The sequence below is a fragment of the Pongo abelii genome, chromosome 16 (assembly GCF_028885655.2).
Source record: "Pongo abelii isolate AG06213 chromosome 16, NHGRI_mPonAbe1-v2.0_pri, whole genome shotgun sequence".
NCBI classification, from domain to species: domain Eukaryota; kingdom Metazoa; phylum Chordata; class Mammalia; order Primates; family Hominidae; genus Pongo; species Pongo abelii.
This window is the reverse complement of record NC_072001.2, coordinates 55,222,366-55,244,046: the sequence shown is the minus strand read 5'-3', so window position 1 is coordinate 55,244,046 and position 21,681 is coordinate 55,222,366. Positions and strand designations below refer to the sequence as shown.

At 48.0% G+C, this 21,681-nt stretch overlaps 1 protein-coding gene across 4 annotated transcripts in view; it reads left to right on the top strand.

The window, feature by feature from the left end:
- MYO5C (myosin VC) overlaps positions 1-21,681 on the top strand; it is a 105,080-nt gene continuing 83,399 nt past the window's right edge. For 2 of the 4 annotated variants that reach the window (XM_054531489.1, XM_063716156.1), the window contains exons 1-6: positions 17-195; positions 11,254-11,364; positions 14,474-14,639; positions 15,128-15,272; positions 18,409-18,565; positions 21,408-21,551. In XM_054531489.1, coding sequence (XP_054387464.1) covers positions 169-195; positions 11,254-11,364; positions 14,474-14,639; positions 15,128-15,272; positions 18,409-18,565; positions 21,408-21,551 — 750 coding nt within the window. In that variant the 5' untranslated portion in view covers positions 17-168. Of the gene's footprint in view, positions 196-11,253; positions 11,365-14,473; positions 14,640-15,127; positions 15,273-18,408; positions 18,566-21,407; positions 21,552-21,681 lie in introns of those variants that run through there. The other 2 variants (XM_024232524.2, XM_054531490.1) reach the window with 2 other exon arrangements.

Genomic DNA, 21,681 nt, shown 5'->3' with positions numbered 1-21,681 from the left:
GCCTCCAACTCGGGAACGGGAACAGGAGGCCGTTGGAAAACTTTGGGCAAGATGGCCCGGCGGTGATTTCCGTGGCGGTCTTTCCTGCGCCTGGCCTCTGCGCCGCAGGCCGAGCCCCCGAGCCTCGCACGTGCGGCAGCCCCGGCCCGGCCCCGGCCCCTCCTGCCCATGGCGGTGGCCGAGCTGTACACGCAGGTAGGAGGGTCCGCTGGGCTCCTGGGAGCGCTGTGGGGGAGCCGGCCCTGCTAACGCTGACTCGACCTGGCGCCCGGGCCACACCTGCGCACCTGACACTGCAGGGCGGGCGGGCGCGCGCTGGGGGCCGCGGGGACCAGGAACACGAGCGAGCGTCGTCCCTCCAGGGCCCCGGCGTGCTCCGTCCCTGCCCGCGGGTAAGCCCCCTCCTGGCTCCGCTCCGCCTGGGTGCCCTGCGGTGGGAAGACCCTGCGGGAGGGGCCGCCCCCTCCGCCGCTCCGGCCTCGGGGCCTAGAATCCCCAGTGCCCAGGGGTCGCGCGTGCGTCCCCATCTCCCGGGACTGGAGCGCCTGGGTCCCTTCCTACCACACCACGGGTGGAATCAGAGTTGCCCATGCGGACGTAGGAAGCTGAGACGCCGGCCAGTCTCCTGGCCCCTCTTGGGACCCCCTTGAACGAGTTGGCATAGAAGCTTATGGCCGCAGTGTTCGGGCTGCTTTCTAGAATTGTCTTCAAAGTGCGTGAACGTGCATGTAGGCTCATCAGAAGCTGAAGCAGCCTGGGTCACAGGCTTGAGGGCACTGCAGTGGCACCAAGCGCTTGGGGAGCCCAGGGGCCACGAGGTGCAGTCGTAGGCTCTTTGCCTAACATCTGTACTGTTAGCAACAGTACAAACACTACAGTTTCTAAAGCGCCTTTCATATACCCTGACTCTGGGAAACACTAGAGCATTCCTCAGAAGCTTCCTTTCTGCTGGCTGGGGCTCCACCTCTTACCTCGGAAGGGCAGCGTTCCCACATACGCCCCAAACCCTCTGAGATGGGCTTGGGTAATTATTTGGATAAAGAGTGTGACAGTGTTAGGACTTTTGAAAAAAAAAATCCATTTGAATAGCCATAAAGCCTGATCCTCCTATACACCAGTTGGGGATATCTAGAGACCTCAGTATTCAGACGAGTGGGACTAGAATCCACCCATTTCCCCGGACACATGCTCTAGCTTTCTACTTTAAAAGATGCTTTTGCTGTAGATAGAAAAGATAGTCATTTAAAAAATCATGTTTCAATGGTTTAAGCAAACGTTTTTCTTCTACTTTGATTACTTAGTAACAGTCCGGACACAAAGCAACCGAACTGTAATTTCTCCTCTAGTGCATCTCCATTAACTGGAGTTCTAAATGGACAGTGTTTGAATTGCCCTAGTTTTGTTCTAGAATATTTTCACCAGTGAGAGTGTGAGCCCTCAGACAGCCAACAGCGCTTCTTCAGCCTTCAGTTTACTGGAAGTGAAAGAAAAGTCTTGGACTAGTCTTCGATGATACTTTGGAGGACAGAGAAAAATGCTGCTGCTGAACCTATTTGAGGTGACAGTATTTCCAGAAGCAGAAACACACAGGTGCAAGCACCCCTATTTTCAGGTGCCTCAAACCTCAAATATTTATTAAATGTCTAGTAAGTACCAGGCACAATGTAAGAAAACTGATAGGAAGGAGTTTAAAGGTACAAGCTTGGAGGGAATGAGAATCTGAGAATCCCAGAGACTGACGCAGCCTGATGGCCAACCCCACCGACCTTGTGTCCAGGTAGACACCTGTTCCTAGGCTGCCACCTCCCTTCCTGGTGGGCAGTTAGCCCCCATTTTGTCTGTTCTAGAGGTGGGAAGGGGAAGGCCATGGCAGCCAGAGTGCGAGGTCAGGGCTTTATTCCCCAGTGTGGGTTTTGAGTGGGGGCTGGCAGAATCCAGGGTGGTGTGTTAGGACTGTTAGATTTGTTATGTATGCCAGCAGTGCCCTTGGGCTGTGGAGGAGAGAGGCCGGGGTCACGTAGCTGAATTCTCAGGTCATTCCAGCTGTTGGAGAAGAATTAGAGCTGCAGTGTTGGCCATGGAGGGTGGAGGCAGGTGAGGCTGAGAGGCTGGACTGGGGAGTGGGGTGGGGGTTGGAGGGACCAGCCAAGGATGACATTTGAGGTTAGAGTCTATATGAGAGACAGCAGGGTGGTGCCCTTGAGTGAATTCGGGATGTGGCATGAGGAGGAAATATTTCTTAAGAAAGTCATCAGGCAAGTTCTGTATTTGCAGGGGTTGAAGGGGTGAGGGGACTTCCAAGGGAAGGTGACTTGCAGGGTGGGAGGCGTCAGAGGGAGGGGATGGGCCCTGCCAAGGGTCTTCTGCCCAGAGGTGGTCACTGAAGCCAACAAGACACTGAGGTCTCACCAAAGTGGGAGAAGGCAGACAGAGAAGAGAGCGAGGGACAGGCCAGCAGGGAATGCATCTGTGCGAGGAGTGAGAGGAAGCAGAAGGGCTGAGATGGAGCCATCCAGAGGAGGAGCAAACAGGGGAGCTGGAAGGCACCCTGTGGGAACAGGGAAGAGGGAACTCCGGGAGAAGTCTTGGTGAGGGGAGCAATCGCTGCCAGGTGAGGTGTAAAATCATCCATCTCTTTTTAAAAGCTACAGGTGCCATGCCTTAGAAATGTTCAGAGCAGCAGTTCCCCTATTTGAAATCTCTCTAAGAAGAGCCGGTCTGGCATTCTCTGCTCGACCACCTCTAGAGGCTCCCATTGCTTTCAGACTCACTGACCAGCCACGAGGTCCTGCCTCTCTCCCTGCCTTCCTGCTCTTAGCTGGCTCACGCTCTGCCAAACTCCTTGCCATTCCCTCAATGCCTTGCCTGCACGTTGCCACTGCGCGCCTTGGCACACGAACTCCACCTGTCTGAGGCTGTGTCTGTCACCTTTGCTCATGGCACCTGCACCTTCCACCTTCAATTTGAGCAGGACCTCTTCTGAGAAAGCCTCTGCAGCTAGCCCCTCCACACGGCGCCTTCCATATTGCCTGTTAACAGCTCGTGAACTCTGTGTCTCCACCATTGACCAAGAGCTTTCAGTGAGCAGGGGACAGTGGGGGCTTCATAAATGTTTGATGTGCATCTGTGTGCATGACTGAACGTTTCTGCTTACAGAAATAGCTAGGACCATGGAGACGATGATATGGATGATGTTATTTTTATCTCTATGTGCTAGATGCCATCCTCAGAGTTTCATGTGCCCCATCTCGTTTAATCTGAATAAACAACTCTGTGTGTTAGATGATGTCACACTTTTAGAAATGGCTCAGGTCAAGTAAGTTGCTAAGGTAACACAAGTGATGGAGCCAGAGTTGAAAACCTCTGTTCTTAGTGTCTCTCACCACCACCACCTTGATTCAACCGCCTTTATTATCTTCCTCTTCTTCAAGGGATCTGACCTTTTCCCCGCACACAGTGGGCTTGTGAGAAGTTCATCCACTTTCTAGCTACCTCTCCTGACACCTGCTTATTTATATTTTTCCTTATAATAACTAAATTGGAACCAATCCCAGTGTCCAGCAAGAGGGGTAAAGTTAAGTAAATTATGGAAGACTCACATGGTAAAACAGCATGAAGCCATTAAAAGTACTATTTCTGAAGAGTTCATAACATGAAAACATGGTTATGTGAAAAATGGGGCACAACAATTGTATATACTGTGTGAGGATAAACATAAAATATGCGGCCGGGTGCGGTGGCTCACGCCTGTAATCCCAGCACTTTGGGAGGCCGAGGCGGGTGGATCACGAGGTCAGGAGATCGAGACCATCCTGGCTAACACGGTGAAACCCTGTCTCTACTAAAAATACCAAAAAATTAGTGGGGTGTGGTGGCAGGTGCCTGTAGTCCCAGCTACTCGGGAGGCTGAGGCAGGAGAATGGCGTGAACCCGGGAGGCGACGCTTGCAGTGAGCCAAGATCGCACCATGTCACTCCAGCCTGGGCGACAGAGCAAAACTCCGTCTCAAAACAAAACAAAACAAAACAAAACCCCATAAAATATGCAAACAAAGAAAAAAGACCACATGTATCACTGCCTAAAGATTGGACGGTCTTTCTTTCTAGTAGCTCCAGAGAAGTCAACGAGGATGAAGGCTGGGGATGGGTTGTTAGATTTGGCCACTAGGTTTGGTCCCTGGCGTCGTTTCTGTTTGGATAGAACTGTGAAGGGGAAAGGGAAACTCTGACATGACCCGCTAAAGGGAGGAAACCAGCAGAGGAGTGCAGTTTGAAGACGTAAGAAAGGCACCAGGCATGGGTTAACCTCGGAAAGGAGTGAGGGCCTGAGGCCACAGTGGCAGGAGTTGAAGGCTCAGAGATACTGACAGAGAAGGAAGAAAGCCCAGAGAGCTTGACAGCTGCTGAGCAGGAAGGGTGGGTAGGACAGAGGGCTTGAGGAGAGTGACAGTGCCACCAACCATTTCTCCGACAGCATCATTCCAGACCCTCAGCATCCAGGCCACCTTCCTCTGGGTGAATTTTCACGCCTTGATGCTCATTTTAGTGGCACTATTCTCTAGCCTTGATCTGCTCAGCCATGAGTACAGTGCAACTTCTTGTGAGCATCCCTCAGTGCATCCTGGCATTATGTTAGTGCTTTAAGCAGAGCTGGTACATGCTCTGCCCCTGGTGGGTCAACTCAAGTGCTGGTCCTGCCCCTTACTAACTGGGTGACACCAGGCAAGTTATTTAACCTGAGTTTCCACACCAGTACAATGGACTGAATCGTGCTTACCAGCTGAGGAGGTCACTATGAGGATTAATGTGTGTAAAATCCTTAGCACAACACCTGACACATAATGCTTAATAAAGGTTACTCAGATACTGATGCTATTATAATACGGTTGATTTTTTTTTTTACCTAAATACAGACTTTACATTTATCCCTACAAAATTTTCCATTTTATTTAGTGCCCAACGTTTCTGTAGCTTGTAAAAACCTTTCGAATCTTGATCATCTTTAGCTAATCAATCATTTCATCTGCTTATTTGATACATGTGTTTTGTTTTTTCATCTACAATACTGGTGAAAATGTTGACTGAAAAGGGAGGCGGTAGAGCTCTGTGGTATGCCTCTGGAGACCTTTTTTTTTTCTAAAGGTTGCTTTTGCTCACTAATTAGAACTCAGGTTATGACTGTTTAGTGACAGATTCACTATAGTCATTCCTCCATCTGTTTCTTTCACTTGTGCAAGAGGAACTCACAAATATCTTCAAAGTTCTGCTGAAACTCAGATGTGCAAGGTCAAAAGAAGTGTCTTGGCTATCAGTCCAGGGTCGCTGTCTAAAATGGGGTCAAATTTCAGTGTAATGATTTTTTTTTAATTTGGCTAATTCTAAATAGTTTTTAGACTTCTATACACCATTAACAACTCTGGAAAATTAAATGTATCCATTGTATTATGTATGGGTAGTTCAAAGAGAAAAAAAAGGGATGAAAAGACTGAAATACTAAGTTTAGTCTTTAATTGGTGCAACTGAACCACTGGGAATTTGAATTTTTGTTCAAAAGTTGTTTATGGAGTGCTAGTTATGGGAAGTCTTTGCGTTGGATTCCAAGCACAAAGACTAGGCTCTTAAAGTTCAAATGCCAGTGGGGGAGATGGGAGGCAGCCCAGATACCTGAGGGAGGGGCAGAGAGCACTCAAGGGAAGCATCCAGCTCTGCTAGATGGCAAGTGGCAAGGAGAGTGCCAAGATGAGGAGTGTCTCCAGCTACTCCAGACTGTTCAGAGCTGTTTGCTCTTGGATGGGGAGAGGATGGGTGGGGCTAGGGTGGAAGGAACAGAAGTACACAGCAGAAAGCCAAAGAAGGCCTGCCGTGTTCCAGAAGGTGCTAGTGGTTTTGGGTGGCCACAGGCAGAGGGTGGATTGAAAAGAGGGTGAGGGCTGAGTAGGAAAATCGGCCAGAATGCTGGTTGCCCAGGCCTGGCTCTTTCTCAAAACCCATGTGGGGGTTGATTTTCAAAGCTTTTCTCTTGCCAGGCCCCACCCACAGGAATTCCAATCAAGTACGGATGAGAGAGTCTGTCTGCTCAAAGAAACCTGGTGCTCAGCCTGGCTGAGGAAGCCTCCGGGGGCTGCTGCACCAGTCAAGAGAAGATTGGTGGGGGTAGGGTTGGGGGCTGACTTATGGCCATGGCAAGGGGGCTGGTGGGCAGAGGCGGACAGGAGAGAGCTTTTAAAAGGCAGTCTTTTCCAGCACCTGGTGACCATTGGGCTGTTGGGGTGGAGACACAGAGGGGCGCCCAGCACTGTCCCAGGCTTCTGACATGAGGGGCAAGAGAGCTAGGAAGGAGGAGCGTCAGCATCACTGGAGTTTGGAATTTATGAGTCTACGAGGACATTTAGGGGCTGACATCTTGGAGGCAATTGGAAATGTGTAGAGCTCCAGTGCACGATCTGGGTGGGAGGTCTCAGATGCACAGGTGCCAGGAGGTTGCAGAAGCTGTGGAATTAGGTGGAACTCTCCAGAAACAGCCTATCGTGAGAAGAGGCTGGGAAGGACCTTGGGAGATACGGACATGGAGGAGAGTGGGAGGGGCAGGGGAGCCAGGGGAGGGGCCCGTGAGGAGCGAGTGAAGAGGAGGAGGAAGAGAGGGGCATGGTGTGACGATCTGGCCTGGCTGACCTGGAGTGTGGACACTCCCAGTCCAGAAAGCGGTTCTAGGAGGGAAACTCATGTCGTCCCATCTTGTCCCATCTTCCATATAAGTCTTCAAGTCATTTCTGTGGCTGATGCCAGAAGATCCCTCAGAAAAGCAGGCGGTGTGAGAAGATGCTGTTCTCATCTCACCCTGTGTGCCTGGGGGGGTGGCTGGCATGGTCTTGAGCTCATAAGGTTCCGTGGTCCCGAGCCTCTGCCTCAGCTTGGCGCCTTGGCATGGGAGGGCACTCGGGAAAGTTGGGAGGTGGCCCTCTCTTTCTTGGCTCTGCTGAAGGGCTTGGCAAGCCGTTCCATCCCCGTCCGCAGACTCCTGCCTCATGGGAAGGCCCCATATTCTGGAGGTCAGTTGACAGCTGGTTACATTGTTTGCATGGACTGCGGACTGCATCTGTTTGGATGAATGCTGTAAAGTTAGCTCTTCCTCCAGTCTGAAGCATTGCTTTGTGGGTAGAGGAATGTGAGGGAGGAGTACACGAATGAATGGGTGGAACTTACCCAGAGCTAAGTAAACTCACCGTGTTTACTTACCAGGCTGGGTTTCAGCTGCAGGGCACTCAATGCCAGCAGAGGCACCAGGATCGCAGGGTGTGGGTGGCCTGGGGTACTGGGCTGAGGAGTCACTGGTCTTCAGAAGAGAGGCCGCCAGTGTTTACGTATGTCCTAATACTGCCTGCCATTTAATACCACTTTTAGCTGAAACCAATCCTAAATTATAGTTAGGCGAGCACATGGACTCTCAAGTAGATGGTTGCAGTTCAGAGTTCAGGATTACTTTCAGGGCCAGATTCGCTTAATTAACACGGAGTTCAAACTAGGAGTCACAGGCCGTAGCTCTGCTGGAGTCCTGGTCCTTTGAGACTCTGTGTGCTGTTTGGTGAGTTATTTCTCTCTGGGCTTCAGTTAGGTGCTCTGTCAAACAAAAGGATTGATTGGCCTAGTGACTTTCACATTGCTTTTCAGAGCCCCGCTTCCTTGGAAGGCCCCCAGGGCTCTCGGCTCCGGCTCCCATCAGAACACCTCCACTTTCATCTGCTTCGCTTAGCCAGCTGTCACAACTTAATTTTTTTTTTTTTTTTTTTTGGGACGGAGTTTCACGCTTGTCTCAGCTGGAGTTCAATGGCAAGATCTTGGCTCACAGATACCTCCGCCTCTCGAGTTCAAGCGATGCTCCTGCCTCAGCCTCCCGAGTAGCTGGGGTTAGAGGCATGCACCACCACGCCCAGCTAATTTTGTATTTTTAGTAGAGACAGGGTTTCTCCATGTTGGTCAGGCTATTCTCGATCTCCCAATCTCAGGTGATCCACCCGCCTCAGCCTCCCAAAGTGCTGGGATTACAGACGTGAGCCACTGCGCCTGGCCAGAACTTCCTTTTGAAGTAGGCTTTCTGCAGCTGTAAAAAGGAGTTTGACAAACAACTTGGAGTAGATAATCAGTTCTGAGACTCTGTAGTGGCCAATTCTTGATAAATTTGGTAATTCATATACCATTCTTTTGGGGGGCATATATTTTGATATTTGCCTTTAAAGATTAACATTCATTGTTCTGATTATGAAAGTAATAGGTACATATTGTAGAAAATACATCCAACTCTCAGGTGTCTCTTATGAGGACCTCAATCCTAATCCATTTTAATGAAGTGAGCTTCATGAGGTTAGTAATAAATGTTTTCAATAGCAGACCTGGGGTAGGAGCTGTGTAGCCCGTGGCAACAAGGATGGGTGTGGATGTGTGTGCCTGAGACAGGCGTGTCTGTGTGTTTCTTTATGAGGCCTCCATCCTCCTATTTGAACAGGAGTGTGTGTCACTGCCTGCCAGGTCATTCTTCCATTCTCACTCTCTCAAAACTTACACATCCATGTCACGTTTCGGCAAGCTTCTGCTTTTTGCTAGCTGTTAAGGATTAAAGCAACTCAAATGATTTAGGGTTAGTCATGATTGATATCCATCCAGTGACTTTTTTGTTTTATTAAGTAAGGCGATTTATATTAACAAATAGATAGGTTCCTCATCCAACATTGTCCTAGTCTAGTACTTGTACTGTGAACTTTGTTTTTTGTTTTTTTTTTCTTTTGAGACAGGGTTTCACTCTTGTCTCCCAGGCTGGAGTGCAGTGGTGCGATCTTGGCTCACTCCAACCTCCACCTCCTGGGTTCAAACGATTCTCCTGCCTCAGCCTCCAGAGTGGTTGGGATTACAGGCGTGCACCACCACACCCAGCTAATTTTTGTGTTTTTAGTAGAGACGGGGTTTCACCATGTTTGCCAAGCTGGTCTCCCAACTCCTGACCTCAGGTGATCCACCCACCTCGGTCTTCCAAAGTGCTGGGATTACAGGTGTGAGCCACCGTGCCCAGCCTGTTTTATTCTTATTATTTATTTCCTCCAGCATTTTTATATGACCATCTTAATCATAATACAATGTTGAAAGAAATTTACAGGTCAGGCACAATGGCTTATACCTGTAATCTTAGCACTTTGGGAGGCTAAGACAGGAGGATCACTTGAACCCAGGAGTTCAAGGCTCCAGTGAGCTGTGATCACATCACTGCACTCCAGCCTGGGCCACAAAACTAGATCCTGTCTCTTAAAAAAAAAAGAAAGAAAGAAAAAGAATTTTATAGTGAACACCTGTTTTACCACCTGGATTCTGGTGTGGACATTCTACCATATTCATTGTATCCCATGTCTATCCATCTTTCTTTCCTTCTATCTGACCTTCAATTCATCTCACTTTTTTGAAGCATCTTTGAGTAAACCATATATCAATACACCTTCTAAATATTTTAGTATGCATATTAACTAGAGTTCCATATTTGTTTAATTTTTTGTGTAAAATTTACAGACAGTGAAATGCACAAATCTTAAGTCTGCATTGTCTGAGGTTTGAAAAGTGCTTAGCCCCTATGTAACCCAAGCTCCATCAAGATACAGAATGTTACCATCACTCCCAGAAGATCCCTTCATACACCTTTGGAGTCACTCCCTGGCCCCACCCACCCTCAGAGGCAACTACTGCTGTGAATTTTTTCCCAGCATGCATTAGTTTTAGCTGTTCCACAACTTGATTTGAAGAGACTCACATAGGAGGTACTCATTTGTGTAAGGCTTCTTTAACTCAGCGTGCTTTGGTGACTCACCCATGCTTTTGCTTACATCAGTAGTTCATTCCTTTTTATGGGTAAGTTGTATTTCATTGTATGGGTATTCTGCAGGTGTTTTTTTTTTTTTTTTATTCTCATTAATGGGCATTTAGTCTGTTTCCAGTTTTTGGCCACCATAAATAAAGTTACTGTGTCTCTTATCACAGAATTTATGTACCATTCTTTGAGGGGGGGGCTTATATTTTGATATTTGCCTTTAAAGATTAATATTTATTGTTCTGATTATAAAAGTAATAGATGCATATTGTAGAAAAAATACATCAAACTCTCAGGTGTCTCTTATAAGGACACTAATTTTTAAATCCTGCCAGGTGTGGTGGCTCATGCCTGTAATCCCAGCACTTTGGGAGGCTGAGGCAGGTGGATTGCCTGAGGTCAGGAGTTTGAGACCAGCCTGACCAACATAGTGAGACCCTGACTCTACTAAAAATACAAAATTAGCCAGGCATGGTGGCAGGTGCCTGTAATCCCAGCTACTCAGGAGGCTGAGGCAGGAGAATCACTTGAACCCGGGAGGCGGAGGTTGCAGTGAGCCAAGGTTGTGCCATTGCACTACAGCCTGGGCAACAAGAATGAAAATCCATCTCAAAAAAAAAAAAAAAATCCTATTGGGTCGGTGCCTTACCCTCATGACCTCACTGAACCTTAATTACCTTCTGAAGACCATTCTCAGATTTAGTCAATTGGGGGTTAGGGTTTCAACATATGAATTTGGGGGACACACAGTTCAGCCCACAGCAACATGGTTCTACCTAAAGACTTGTACATCGGTGCTGAGCCAGGCGTGCCATTGCCTGCTGGGAATTGAGCTGGGTGGCTGTGTCTGGACTTCTGCATTTCCCACTGTGGGAATCCTTGGCAGCCCACCAGTGTGATGAGATTATGATGACATTGCTGTAACAATACTTTCATAGCATTTTACAAAGTTCTTTCAAGTACGAAGTCTAATTTAATCTCCCAGGGAACTGGTGAAATAGGTATTGTGCCAATTTTATGGATGAGAAAAATGAGACACTAGAAGTTAAGTGTCTGGCCCAGAGTTCCATAGTCAAATCAGTGGTGAAAGAAATCCCTCTCCTCTAACCATGTAGACAGCCGTGAGATGTTTCCATTAAGGGACTCGTGGATTTCTTTCCCGGGTACAGGCTTTCAGTGTTCAAGGTTTATCTAGGAGGCTTTGGGAGTTCCGTTGCCTGTAAACTGAGGCAGCCAGGCGTGGTGCATCACAGATGCATGAAAGATCACCTCATAAGCAAAATTAGGTAGACGTATTCCTCATGAAGGAGCTGACCTAGTGGACAGAAAGAAACCTTCCTGTGTCTAACCATGCATTGATCCATGCTTTTGGAAGTCCTGAAATTCAGCTTTTCTCGTCCTGTTGATCAGTACAACAGGGTCTGGATTCCCGATCCTGAAGAAGTTTGGAAGTCTGCTGAAATAGCCAAGGACTACAGAGTTGGTGACAAGGTCCTGCGACTCCTGCTGGAGGATGGAACGGTGAGGGTCCTTGCTGTTCACAGCTACATCGATGTGTAAAGTGGTAGCTGGGGTGTGTGTGAAGATGGGAGCACGTGGACCCTGTGGGAGGCACCCAGGGGAGGGCGCACGAGTGGGCACCAGCACCATCCCCAAACGGCCCCCTGGTGCCAGGACTCACTGATGTGTCTGTACTCCTTCCCTCCCGCCCCTGTGCTGCCCTGCATCCACCGGGCCTTTCTCTGTAATGAGGGCCCAGCTGCAGGAGCCAGGTCTGTGCCACAGCACTGCATTTCCAGGCACCCAGCATTACTGGGAGAGTGCTGAAAAGTGATTCGCCATTTTGGCTTCCTGGGTCTCAGCCCAGAGATTGGGCAAAGATGAAAAACTTGGTGAGAAGTGGTTTGAGCCTAAGGCAGACACTGGTAGAGAAAAACATCAAGACAGGAAGGGGAGGAAAATGAGAAGAGGGAGATAGAAAATAGGCAGGGAGAGGGGGGAGTGGGAGGAGACTGGAGGGAGTCGGTCCACGGATGTATAGAAATGTGTAAGGGAGGGAGTGTGGCAGGGACAAGAAGACATGGACACCCAGCTTTGTGTGACATTATGAGGTGCCTCTGTTGGTGCTGGTGTGGTGAGGGGGAGGTGAGGATGAACTTTAGCAGTTGCTCCTGTGATGGGATGAGCTAGTGAGGAGCTTCCCTGCAAGGCTGCATGTGCCTTCTGATGACGCAGCTTCTGAAGACTTTGCATTTGCTCTAAGTGTCCCTCATGAGTTGTCCTTGCCCACCATTGCTGTAGTGACATCCCACTGGATTAGTAGCCTAGGGTGACTGGACGGGTTTAGAATCAAGTATCTGGGTAGAGAACTGGGCAGGGGATTTGTGCTCCATCTAGATCCCAGAGGTGGGTCTGGGGAGCATCATGTGAGGATTAATTGACAAAGCATGTAAATGGATTCTGCAGGCACAGGACACACTACTTCTAATCAGACTGTCCTGGATTTGGGAGACATTTCCTGAGATCCTGGGAAGGCAGATGAACACAGCGGTTAAAGACAGACCCTCTAGAATCAGATGGTCTGGCGTCAGATCCTGGCATGGCCACTTGTTAAGTCTTTGGCAGCAGGCCCCCAGTTTCCCCATATGTACAAAGGAGGTAATGACTATGCACTGTCCCAGGGTTGCTGAAGTGCGATGAGACAATCCTGTGTGCATGTTTGAAGGCAGGAGCTCTGGGAAGAGGCTCCTGCTCCCCGGGGCTTCCCTTTCCAACAGGAGCTCCTCGCAGTTTTTATTGAGTGTCTCCTGTGCACAGTCTGGGCTCTGATTAGGGATCAGATGGCTTTGTCTGGGAAGGAAAATCTCAAGGCAGCAGCTGCAGTGGCAGTTTGCTGCTTTGGTAATATCTGCAGGGCTTCAGGTGGCTACATTCCCGGCCTTGACCCGGCTGCAGAGGCGAGTAGGATGGCGAGCAGCCAGACCGCTCTTTAGCTCAACCCTTTGTCAATATTGTAAGAGACAAGGCCTGTGTGCTGTAGGAAAATGTCACCTCTGCCTCCACCTGTCAACATAATGTTCATTACATTTTCTCCCCTCCCCCAAAGACTGTCTGTTCTTTCTGTCTCCCTGTTGCTTTCACACATAACACACACAGAGGCCAAACCAGAAGTGGGGGTTGTGGATTTACAACAGAAAAACAGAGACAAGGGAAGTCAGTATGTATGAGAAGCATTTTTCCTGATTTTATTTTCAAAAGTGTTTAGGTTGAGAATATTCTGGTCGGGGTTAGGTCACAATACAATTGCATTGGTAACAGGGGAGCAGGAGCTGGCCTGAGGATCCGTGTCCAGTTGTGGATTGCCCTGAGCTGCTCGCTTTATGCAGAACAGACCAACCAGCCAGCAAAACCCCTGCCATGGACAAGGAAGCATTGTGCTAGTGAGAGAGCACAGGCTTCAGAGTGAGGCCCAGATTAGCTGTGTGACCTTGGACAACAAACTCCAACTTTCTGAACCTGTCTCGTTGACTTTCTTGGTTGGGGTAGTCACGTCCTCCCTGGAAGGCAGTTTTGAGGATTAAATGAAACAATCCATGCCGAGTGCTTGGCATGGGGTCTGCACAGTGGCACTTGCTGAAGGGCAGCTGGGCCACCTTGTGGAGCTGGTCCAGGACCAGAGATCAGAAGGAATCCAGAGATACTGACTGAGTACCAGGAAGGCAGCCTAGGAAGGTGGAAGAGAAACAAGTATGCTGGGTAACCTGCTCAAGTCGCTTTAGTTGGGCTTCACTTCCCCCAGCGGTGAAATGGGAGTGTAGGAATTAGAATACTCTGACATTGGAAAGGCCCAGTCGTCTGTGGCACAGATGCCACGGGGCATGCTCGCCTCACCTTCGTTCTGCGAAGGCAGCTGCTTTGGGAATACTAAGTTAAATCTAGCAGAAGAGGAGCAAGCCTGGGAAAATTCCTTGGCCCAGGGCTGAGAATGATAGGAATAGACAGCCCTGCTGGGGGAGCTGTGAGCCGTCGGGCATGTGGGCCACTGCAGACAGGAGACACCTGCACCAGGGGCCTTTCACGGAGAGACCACCACCTGCATGGACTCCTTTAGGTATCTGTCACCACCAAGTGTGTCAACTTTGAGCAGAGACTCAACAACCTTAGAGTTAAAGAGACCTTAGGTCATTGTGTCATTTTAGCTGCAGCGTCTTGTTTTCAAATGAAAACTTGCATGGCCTCAACATTTAAACCACATACAGGTAGAGCCCCTGTGGGAGATTCAGGAATGGGGCACCTGGATCTCTGCCCGTGTAGCTTCCCCAACACCCCTTATTGAGGCCACTGTAGCTCTAAGGACCCCTGCTCTAGCTCCTCTTCGCAGATGAGAGAAGTGAGGCCCAGAGAGGGTGAGTGACTTGCCCCAGTGCACATAGCCAGTGCCCTAGTCCCCTGCTCCTACTTTTCATTATTCCAGGAGTCAGCTGTGATTTTCTTGTTGCTATACATACATTTGCTTTTTAATGTCAGTGATGACTCTGATGGAGGAGTGGATAGGACAAAGGACAGTGCTTCAACAGAAACACCAAAAATCCTTTATTTCCAGAGCTTTAATTTTTATCTTTGTCCATAGGAGCTGGATTATTCTGTCAATCCAGAATCTCTGCCTCCACTTCGGAATCCTGACATCCTCGTGGGCGAGAATGACCTCACGGCTCTCAGCTATCTTCATGAACCCGCGGTGCTCCACAACCTCAGAATCCGCTTTGCAGAATCCAAACTCATTTACACCTACAGTGGTAAGGAGAGCAGTTCTAGGAAGTAAGGAATGGCACTGGAATGTAAGCTTGCTGTCTAGAGCCTCCTGGTTGTTTTACGTTTATACTGAGCACCCAGAGTTTGTTGTAAAAAGAAGTGTCTAGGTGGGGAGAATCTTCAACAAGAACTAAGACTGGACTACCGAGAAAAAGAGATGTAACAAAGCTTGTGTTTGAGTTTCTTATCAGATTTCATACATTTATTACTTATTTTGGGCAATGATATTACTTACATTGCAAATTGCAAAAACCTCTCCGTTTGCGAGCATTTCTACCTGTCCTGTCAACCAACCATCAGACCAGCCCGAGGGTGTAGGTGACTGGCAGGGAATTAATTCAGTGGATGAAGTGACTTGCCCAAAGTCACACAGCAGGTTTAATAAGCGACAGAGCGGGGGTTTCTTAAAAAAAAAACTGGAGATGCATGTGGCAGTAAGAATCTTTTAACTGCATCTAACATCTTTCCCCAGGAATCATTTTGGTGGCCATGAATCCTTACAAGCAGTTGCCAATATACGGAGATGCCATCATCCACGCCTACAGCGGGCAGAACATGGGTGATATGGACCCACACATATTTGCCGTGGCAGAAGAGGCATACAAGCAGATGGCCAGGTAGCTTCCTGCCAAGCTGGACTTCCCCTTGCTCTGCCAGTGCTCCCTGCATTTGCCAGACCATCACAGTGGAGGGGAGATATCTAGGTTGGGCTCATTAAAAGAGATAGGCCAGAGGTGGTGCTTTGTTGAGCCGACTACCTGGGATGAATAGCAAACGACTGTTCCATGTACCTGACCTGTCAAGACTGGAGTTTCCTGGGTTTTGTTCCTTCAAGGTAGTCAAGTCAGTCCTACCAGTCTGGGAATAGCAGATGCTTTTCTTGCAGTGTGTTTGGTTGGAGGAGTGTTGATTGATTCTCTGCTATGAGACGTTTAAGCTTTTTTTTTTTACCCATTCAAGGAAGTAGGATCTGATGACAGGGGTTTCAGCTGCAGGAGGTTTTAGGTGCAGGAGACTTGGAATTTTATCCTAATTTCACTGCTAGGTGTTTGTAGGGCCCTGTGGAGTTCTCACTTCACTAGTGCACATGTATGAAAAGCCTCCTGTGAATGAGGCACCGTGCACACATTCCCATATATCATCTGGGATGGCCTCAGAATAGCCCACGATGCAAATGTCTGGGCAGTAAACAGCTTCAGGGAATACCCAACCCAGGTTAGGCAGCAAGTAAAAGGCAGATCTGGTATTTGTGCTCAGATTTTTAAACTCTAGTTTATTTTTCCCATAACTATCACTTTTGGCTTCAGTGTCTTCATCTGTAAAGTATGGAGAATAAAAACACCACTCTATCTTTGTAGCTGCCTTTACAGTTTGCAAAAGAACTTTCACATACAGTGGTCTCCCTTGAGTCTTACAGCACTCCTGTGAAGTTGACTGACTTCATTGCCCTCATTTCACAGATGGGAAATCTGAGGCACAGGACCTGGACCTGCTGACTCTTTACCTAAATCTTTACTGTATAACCCCAGCCGCAGCTCCTGAGCTCCCTCCGCTTTATGTCTTCGTCTGTGAGCTGGACTCTCAGAGGGCACCCATTCCTGGTTCTGCTGCTTATAATGAGGGGGCAGGTGGTGCTTATGTGAGGTAGAACACATGCTGCTTTCCTGCACAGATGTCTGATGGGCAGTCTGGGGCTAGACTGAGCTTCTTCAGAGTCATCAGAGACCTGGTGCCGTGCAGCTCCCTGTCCCTGGGGTGGGGCCGTCATCCTCAGGGACAAGCTAGTGCTCACCTCTTTCTTCCATATTCTAGGTAACAAGGCATATGAGGGGAAGGGTATGGCCCTCCAGGTTAGGGAGACTTTCCGGAAGCCCCACAAAGCACTTCTGCTCACAGCTCGTTGGGCAGACCTCACTCACGTAGGGAGGCTGGGATGTGCAGTCTTTCAGATGCACAGAGGGGCACTGCCTGGCCACTGGGGCCTAGTCTCTAAGAAGGAAGAGGAGAATGCAAATGCATACTAGGTAGAGAATTAGCAGCTTCTGCTGCACCAAGATTACTTCTAACCCTAAAACCCCTGTGGTTCTGAGGTTTTTCCCTGGCTCCCTGCAGGTCTCCCAGGTATCGTGGTGATTAGGGTCTGGGTATCGGTGGGATGAGCTCTTTGGCACTGTAGGGCTGTGCTCACTTCAGCCCTAAAGAGCCAGTTTCTCCTTGGAGGTCTATCTGTGTAACTGCCATAACAGAACGGAGCCTAAAGCAGGCTCATGTTGGCCTTGTTTGATGCTAGACAGGTAGTGTCCCTCAGGGCTGTAGAACAGGGCTGGGATTACTAAAGCCCTGTTCTATGCCCTGAGGGACACTGAGCATGTCATTTCACTTCTCAGAGTCTTCATCTTCTCTTTGAAATGAAAATATTGGACTGGGGCTCTGTGCCCAAAGTCTGTTCTAGCATTTACATGAGAGGCTGTGGCTCTGTGCTCTGGGTCAAGTCACTCCACCCCTGAGTCACCATTTTACTCTTCTGTAAAAGAGATATCTATGTCGTAGGATTTTCGTGAAGCTTAAATGAGAATCTGTATTCACCCAGCACCTGGCATGTGAGCGGTGCCACATCCACCATGTTAGAAGCTTCCACCATCACAGTCTTATGACATGAAAAGTTTAATGCATTTTTAAAAATCTCTAAATTATATAACAGAGCATGTTGGCTTACAGAGCGCATATGTTCCCAAGCATCTTTTGAATAATTGCTCTCAAAATAATGTCTTTGAAATGTTTTTATATTTAAGTGGGATGTGCAGAAAGGAGTTGACATAAGGCCTGAGGCTGCTATCTTTAGAGGCCTGCTTGCAAGGTGGCCCATGGCTAGCCTCTGATTTCATGACAGTTCCTGACATTTCTTGGTTGAAAAAGTGGCTCATTTTACCTAAACTCAAGCTGTTTGTGTAAATAATGTGCTTTATGCTGAATACCTGCTTGCCTTCTGGGAGTCTGGAATATTGGCATGTGCTAGTCAGGAGGTGGGCACTGCATCTCTAATGAGCTTCCCTGGCAGCCAGCATTTCACATGTGCCGTCAAATTCTTTGCTGGAAGAATTGAATGTGTCCTGTGTGACCCGATTGGGAGAGGACCCCTGGAAGTTTGCATCCGGGTTCCACTGGACCTCGCCCCGTGTGCCTTTTACCCGTGCTGCTTTTGCTCTGTATCCTCTTGCTGCAATCAGTCTTAGCTGTGAGGATGACTATATGCTGAGTCCTGTGAGTCCTCTTACTGGGTCATTGAACCTGAGGTTGGTCTTGGGGCCCCTCGACATGGTACTCAGTAAATACATGTTGGCAGGCAGCATGATGACCTGCACAGGGTCCGTCTAGAAAGAGGGTGCTCAGGAGAGGGTGGGGAGGGCAGAGGAGAGATGAAATTCAAGAACAGAGTTTAAAAGCAAAAATCCTGCCCAGAGATTGGGAAGGATGGGAAGGAGTGGTTTTTTGGTTGAGTGGAAAGGTTGAGTAGGGAAGCAGTAAGGAGTAGGGATTTGAATAAAGATTGGATGAAAGATGTGAACTTTTAAAATTGTGTGTTGTGCACGATCACATAGAAAAAAAAATCTAGAAGGAAATTGATTGAGATTTAAAAATAGTAGAGTAACAAAACAGTTTCCCTCTTTTGTCTTGTCCGCATTTGTCTTAATTAGCACATATTGCCTCTTTAATGGGAAGAAACTAATATTTGAAAACTTTTATTTGCTTTAGAAACAGCAGAAATCAGTCCATAATTGTAAGTGGGGAGTCAGGTGCTGGAAAGACAGTGTCGGCTCGCTATGCCATGAGGTACTTTGCCACTGTCAGCAAATCGGGCAGCAACGCTCACGTGGAAGACAAGGTCCTGGCATCCAATCCCATCACCGAGGTGCGTACCACTGCGGAAGGCAGCCATGTGTTGGTGATGGAAATGGGGGTTGGTTGGTTTGTGTGCTCTCGTGGCTAATTCAAGTTCCCACCCTTTAAAGACTAAAGAAGTGAGGGCAGGAAAGACCCAGGAAGCCTATTGGCTGGTGGGATTTGAAGGAGATGGGGGCAGAATTGCTAATTTCAAGGCTCTCTCCTGCTCTACCTGCTGGGCTGGAAATCTACCATCAGACTCCAGGAGTCGTCTGTTTACATTTACATCCCAGGGGAAACCAAACATCACTGGTACACTGAAATCGCTGGTGTTCTCCACCCAGCTGGCATCAGCATTCATGAGCTGATTGTTAAAATATTCAGGAATTTTGCAAGCTGATTGATAAACCTTTGGTAGTTTGACATCAGTCAGGGGAGGAGTATTTATACCTTCTGCCTTGTCAAAGGCCACATGTCAAGACTCTTCCTCCTGCCCTCCCCGAGAGCCAGTTCATCAGCACACTACTGACTGGGACAGAGAGTGGGCAAGGCCAACCGTGACAGTGCCCAGGGGGGTGAGGAGACAGTCCTCAAGGAAGAAGAGGCACCCAAAAGGCACAGAGGACGGTCCTGCAAGCCAACTTCAGCTGCCCCGCGAAATAGAAAGAGGATTGATTTGAATTTATTTGGAAGCAAAGCAAAAAATTAAGAACATTAGACTACTAGACTTCTTCTCCCTGTTTTCTCAAATCAAAATCCTCAATGAATATTTATCAGACAATCTACTCTGTTGAAGCCACTGCTTAGCTAATGTGGGAAGTGATGGAAAAGAATAAGACCCAATCTCCAAGTGTAAGATTCTTCTAACCTAATGTAAGAATATTTTAAAATTAAATAGAAACATATGTAGGGGGGGTACTAAGAAACACTGCAAAGCTCATAATTCAGAGCCATAGACTTACTTAGAAACATAAATTACAATCCAAGATACCAATAGAAACGTTATCAAGGCTGGGCGCGGTGGCTCACATCTATAATCCTGCACTTTGGGAGGCTGAGGTGGGTGGATTGCTTGAGCTCAGAAGTTCCAGACCAGCCTGGGCAACATGATGAAACCCCATCTCTACCAAAAATACAAAAAATTAGCCAGGTATGGTGGCACTTGTCTGTAGTCCTAGCTACTCAAGAGGCTGAGGTAGGAAGATTGCTTGAGTCAGGAGGTGGAGGTTGCAGTGAGCCAAGATTGCACCACTGCACTCCAGCCTGGATGACAGAGCGGGACCCCGTCTCAAAATAAAAGTTATCAAGAGCCAGTGCCAAGTTAAATGTCCATTGGATAATTTTGTGTAAATGTTTAGGGTTTGTCTCCTCTACTAGACTGCACACTCCATGAAAGCAGGACTATATCTATTTGGTTTACCTTTGTTTACCGAGCGCATGGCACATAGTAGGTGCTCAGTAAATACATGTTGGCAGGCAGCATGATGACCTGGGCAGGAGTCCATCTAGAAAGAGGGTGCTCAGGAGAGGGTGGGGAGGGGCAGAGGAGAGATGAAATTGAAGAACGTAAGTAAAAAGCAAAAATCCTGCCCAGAGAGTGGGAGGGATGGGAAGGAGCAGTTTTTTGGTTGAGTGGAAAGGTTGAGTAGGGAAGCAGTAAGGAGTAGGGATTGGAATAAAGGTTGGATGAAAGATGTGAACTTTTAATTGAGCATCATAGGTATTTGGGGCCTGAATGAGTTGAGGCACCTCATATTCTCTCATTTAATCCTCCCTACTCTGTAAGTGTTCTGGTCAGTCTGGGCTGCTATTATAATAATAAATATAATGTACTTTAGTATAGTATACTTTAGTGTCATTGACCAGGTGGCTAATAAACAACAGAAATTTATTTCTCGCAATTCTGGAGGCTGGAAGTCCAAGATCAGGGTGCTAGCAGGGGTCAGGTTCTAGCGAGGCTTCTCTTCTGGGTTGCAGACTGCTGTCTTCTCACAGTACCCTTACATGGCAGAAAGAGAGCAAGAGAGGTCTCTGGGATCCCTATTATGTAGGCATTAAAATCCCACTCCCAGGGGCTCCACCCTCGTGACATCATCACTTCCCGAAGGCCCACCTTATGATACCAATACATAGGGTTAGGATTTCAGCATGAAGATTTTGGGAGGACACAAACATTCAGTTCATAACGGTGAGTTGCTTATGATTCTCATATTACAGATAGATAAATTAAGACCTGGAAAGATGAATTAACTTTTTTGTTTGTCTGTTTTTGAGACAGGGTCTCACTAAGTTACCCAGGCTGGAGTGCGGTGGTGCAATCATAGCTCACTGCAGTCTCCAACTCCTGGGCTCCAGCAATCCTCCCATCTCAGCTTTCTGAGTAGCTAGGACTACAGGCATACACCACCATGCCTGTCTAATTTTTTTTTTTATGTTTTGTAGAGACGGGAGTCTCACTGTGTTGCCTTGTCTGGTCTCAAACTCCTGGCCTCAAGTGAATTTCTCACCTCAGCCTCCTGAAGTGCTGGGATTACAGGCATGAGCCGCCGCACCCAGCCGTGAATTAACTTTTAAGACACTATACAGATAGCGAAGATAGAACCCAGGACCCTGAAACATCGGAACCTGTGCTCTTTCTGGTCCTCCCCAGTGTCTGCCAGTGGGACCAAGGAGAACCTTGAGCAGCAGGCTCATGTTCTGATTTGTCATGTTCCCTGCCAGCCTGGGGTTGCTTTCTTTTCCCAGACCTCCCTCTGCCAATCAGACCTTCCCCTAGGGTACAGGATTGCATTTTACTAAAAACTCCTCCAATAATTTTGAGGCAAAAATCTTTTAATGTTGTTATTTCAAAAGAGTCTTATTTTTTTTAGGCTGTTGGAAATGCCAAGACCACCCGAAATGACAATAGTAGTCGGTTTGGGAAATACACAGAAATCAGTTTTGATGAACAAAATCAAATTACAGGAGCCAACATGAGAACTTACCTCCTGGAGAAATCCAGAGTTGTCTTTCAAGTAAGTATTAAATTTCCTTTTCCCCAACTTTTTGAGCATTATTTACATTTACATACTTATTATACATACTTAGGCAAGCCACACTATGCTGTGAGTCGAAGAGTAGGGTTTTCTTGTCTTTCATTTGCAG